General features: G+C 33.3%; 1 protein-coding gene across 1 annotated transcript; it reads right to left on the bottom strand.

The window, feature by feature from the left end:
* Positions 1–783: 783 nt before the first annotated feature.
* On the bottom strand, positions 784–3,750 carry LOC131010918 (uncharacterized). The gene is made up of 6 exons (XM_057938625.1): positions 3,425–3,750; positions 3,069–3,179; positions 2,844–2,992; positions 2,677–2,725; positions 1,578–1,720; positions 784–1,103 (listed from the first exon to the last, which is right to left on the bottom strand). The coding sequence occupies exons 2-6, from the start codon at positions 3,115–3,117 to the stop codon at positions 1,017–1,019; spliced, it is 477 nt and encodes a 158-aa protein (XP_057794608.1). The 5' UTR covers positions 3,118–3,179; positions 3,425–3,750; the 3' UTR covers positions 784–1,016.
* Between the last annotated feature and the right edge of the window lie 222 nt (positions 3,751–3,972).

Here is a 3,972-nt window from a genome sequence, read left to right as displayed (position 1 = left end):
AAATCATTACCTTTCGATTTAATTTAGGGATATTTACCGTAAAATACATGAACTTTCAGTAAATTCTTATTTTTCCCATGATCTTTAAAATTTGAAGAAAAATACATCACCTTTCAATTTTTTCTGATTTTTCTCATTGCTACGAAATACCCCAAATAGAAGCTGATTTTAGGAATTTGACTTTGACTTTATTATGCCACATTTATTATCCGTCATGCTTAGGTTTCAAAAAATCTAAGTCAAAAGTCTTAAAATCAACTTCTATTTGGGGTATTTCATATCCGTGGGAAAAATCAGAAAAAAAACAAAAGGTGATGTATTTTTTTTTTCAAATTTTAAAAATCATGAAAAAAATCAAAATTTACTAAAAGTTCGTGTATTTTACGACAAATATCCCTTTAATTTAAGCTTTAAATAGTAATAGTATCTATATTTTATATCTTATCTACCAAACACTAATTTTATGATACTAATCTCACTCTACATATGATATACTAGTATATATCTTAAATTTTATCTATGTTGGTTTATCCCAACATAGCTACCAAACATGCCCAGGCCCGTTTGATATATAGATGATTAGAATATGTAATAAGGCATTTAATATAGATTATTAGAGTGCATGATATGATGAATAAATAACAAGTTTCTTATGATATATGAATTGAGCGTTTTTTTTTTTCGCAGGAAAATAAAATTTGAAGTCTGCTTATTTACCCACACACATTTGAAGTGGTCAAAGGTGAAAAACAGCTCGAACTGATGTAATTCTAAGCATATAAGTGCACTGAAGTTGCAAGCATATAATCTCCTGAAAACAAGATCCATACATACATGAGGAACTTAACAAGTACCTGCTAGCCAGACTGGCATAGGCATATAGCTACAGTGCAATATATATAATAACTTTGAACGTGTACGGGTCTGAGAAGAGTCGAGAACAATGGGTGTGAGAGGGAAAAGATTGCATCCAGATAAGAGAATGCTATATATACATAATTTGAGATGGATGAGCATCAACCAGAACGGATCCCGCCCATGAAGGTCCTTGGATCGGGGCAATTCCCACTGAACTGAGCTTGCGAAAAGTCGAACCCTGGGTTCTGCAGAAAAAATTACAGTGAAGAACCAAATATAAGAGATTTGAGAGGGGGAAATAGTGGCAAAGTTGTGAAACTTAGTGAAGTGCTCTAGATATTACAATAAGCTTATTATGTGTTGATGGAACGAGGTCTGCTATTTTAAAGTCAGGCATTTAAGAAATGCAGTAATATGTTAGTTTGAAATAAATTGACTACTCATAATGCGCAAGCTTTGTATAGCTATGACGGATAACATGATTATACGTAAAACCAGATTCTACTCATAATGCATAGGCAATATCACCAATGTCTTACATGGAACATGGCAATTGCAGGTTTAGGTGCAATTATTAATATGTACATATTATTCCATGCTAGAAATATACGGAAATCAATTTATGACCTTCAACTGAAATATTACCAAAACTTTTCATCTATCAAACAATCAAAAACTAAAACCTGGGTTCTTTATGCTAAAGAATTAAGATGCTGTACCTCTTCTTGGAATCGTTGAAGCATGAGACGCCTCTGTTCAAGATCAGCAGCATACGGATCCAACTGGGCTTGGCCCATTATAGGCGAAGACCATGTCTGACCTTTGTCCCTCTTCTGCAAGGTTATGTGCATCATATTGTCTTCTGCAAAATGCAAAATTTGAAATACTGTTAAAGTCGTGCACTAGGAAACTAAGTTAATCATTAGAATAAAATGATATCCAGAACATGAAAAGTTAACTCTTATTTGGCATGACAATCTACCAAACCCAGTCATCAATGTTTTTGTGCACATGGAAATCATAGGGCATTCGAGAATACAATAAGTCCCCACAATAGCAAGCACAATAGCTTGGTTACATCAGACAATTTTAAGAACATGTATAAGTTTGGGCATGTACTTATCATAGGCTTCATCTCTAATCATTGCAGAAACTTTTGGTCCAAAACGAAAATGTTGACAGGCATTCCATAAGTGATGGAGTCAGATCTTTCAAATTCGTAAATTCAAACTTACCCATATTCAACTATACTTGAGCAATTAAATGATTACAACATTAAATGATTACAACTTATTTCAGTTCTTACACTTCTTCCTCCAAAAATTTCCTAAATCCTAATTACCAGAATGTTAAATTCTTGATTTCCATTCAAAAGACTGAACAGCAAAATGCAGTTCATAAAAACAGAAATAACATAATACATGATAAGGTAACTGCATTCTTATATCTAATTGAGTGAAAAAATTCAACTTACAAACAACTACTTTTTTCTTTTTCAAGATGTTTCTTAATTTTCAAATCTCTTTTTTCTGAAGCATTCAAACTGTCCTCGAGTCCTAAATTTTAGAAGATTTTTGTTCTATGTTAACTTTTTACCACACCACCAAATCATAGCAGACATTTATCAAGAAGAAATAATTAAAAATTAAAATAAAGAAGCAATAAAGCTATCATACTCATCTAACGCCCTGGTTTCCCAGAGAGAAATGACTTAATCAAAGTCACAACCTCATCAACCTAAGTGGTATAACTTGCACTAGGAAAAAGAAAAATTGATGTATTCTTTTAAGTGAAAAACAGCAGGGAACAAGAACATACCAAGAGTCCAAAAGGAACAATCCGTCTTCACCGGGAAAGCAAGGTCGTGCTATAATTCATCAATGATGGAAATGAGACAAAATCACTCTCAACCACTTAATACAGCTATAATAAGGCACATAAAGAATTAGGAAAAAGTTGTCCAAGAAAAAAGCACAAAAACGGACATTAAGGTAGGGTGGATTCCCTTTGATCCCAACTTCAACATGCTTGGAATCAATTTTGCAGTGGAATAACTTCTTTGGAACGTTAGCTGGAAGCTCTATGTACATATTCACCTCTTCTAGCGTTTGATCCCAGTCGAACACCTTTTGTCCTAAAACACCAACATTTCCACAAGTTCGTCACCATATCTAGATAGAAAATTTACTGTATTTAGAAAATATTATTACCGTTGTGAATGTAGCTGTGGCTTTTCTCAGGAGCTAATTTCTCAGCCATTTCTTTTGTGTTTTTGATCGGAGCTGAGCTGCTCCCTCTCTCTCTCTCTTAGCTCTGGAAATCTGATCAATCACAAATTTCTACCTCAGCAATCCAGACAATCAAGTAACAGTAAAAGGCGAGCACAATATTGACAATTAAAACAGTGTACTTTGCATTAATGCGATATTCTTGTTAATTTCAGATATTAAATTGCTCTATTTCTGAAAGACACAATCGCTGAAACTCAGAAAAGTTGGAAAACGGATTAAACAATGAAAAAAAAATCGCGATAATTACACGAAGAAGATGACTGCAAAGAACGAACCAGAAAATCTGACGAACACTGTTGAAAGTAAGCTGTAACGGAGAATTTTTGGTTGGTTGCGTCGGCGTCAGCGGAAAAGGTGACGGTCACGGTGAAGCGGAATTGGGCGTGTGATTCGCAGTGATGAATTGGGGCTTTGATTCTAGAATTTAGGGTTAATTTCATTTAGACCCCATGAGGTTGGTTTATATATTTGGCACCTTTAACTGTGGTTATTACAAATTACAATGAGTCCCTAATATTTTGTAAATTGCATAAATACCCTAAAACTTTTTCAAATGATCCAGCCTACTCCACGCGATTACCCGGTATTCTATTCAGGTAAGGATGCGATTGATAAGAAGGAATCAAGGAAATGAATTATAGTAATGAAACTATTATTTTTTTGACAAAAGTAATGAAATTAATGTAGGAATTGAATAAAGGTGAGAATAAAAATTTAATATTTCCTATGAGTATTTGTGGAATGAACAAAAAAATGTAATATTAATTTTAATATTTATCTTATAAAATTGAATATTTTTTTTGTATGTTCACATTGCTTTGTA

Source organism: Salvia miltiorrhiza, chromosome 2 (assembly GCF_028751815.1).
Source record: "Salvia miltiorrhiza cultivar Shanhuang (shh) chromosome 2, IMPLAD_Smil_shh, whole genome shotgun sequence".
Lineage (NCBI taxonomy): Eukaryota > Viridiplantae > Streptophyta > Magnoliopsida > Lamiales > Lamiaceae > Salvia > Salvia miltiorrhiza.
The sequence above is the reverse complement of the archived record's forward strand: the minus strand, read 5'-3'. Positions and strand labels throughout refer to the sequence as shown.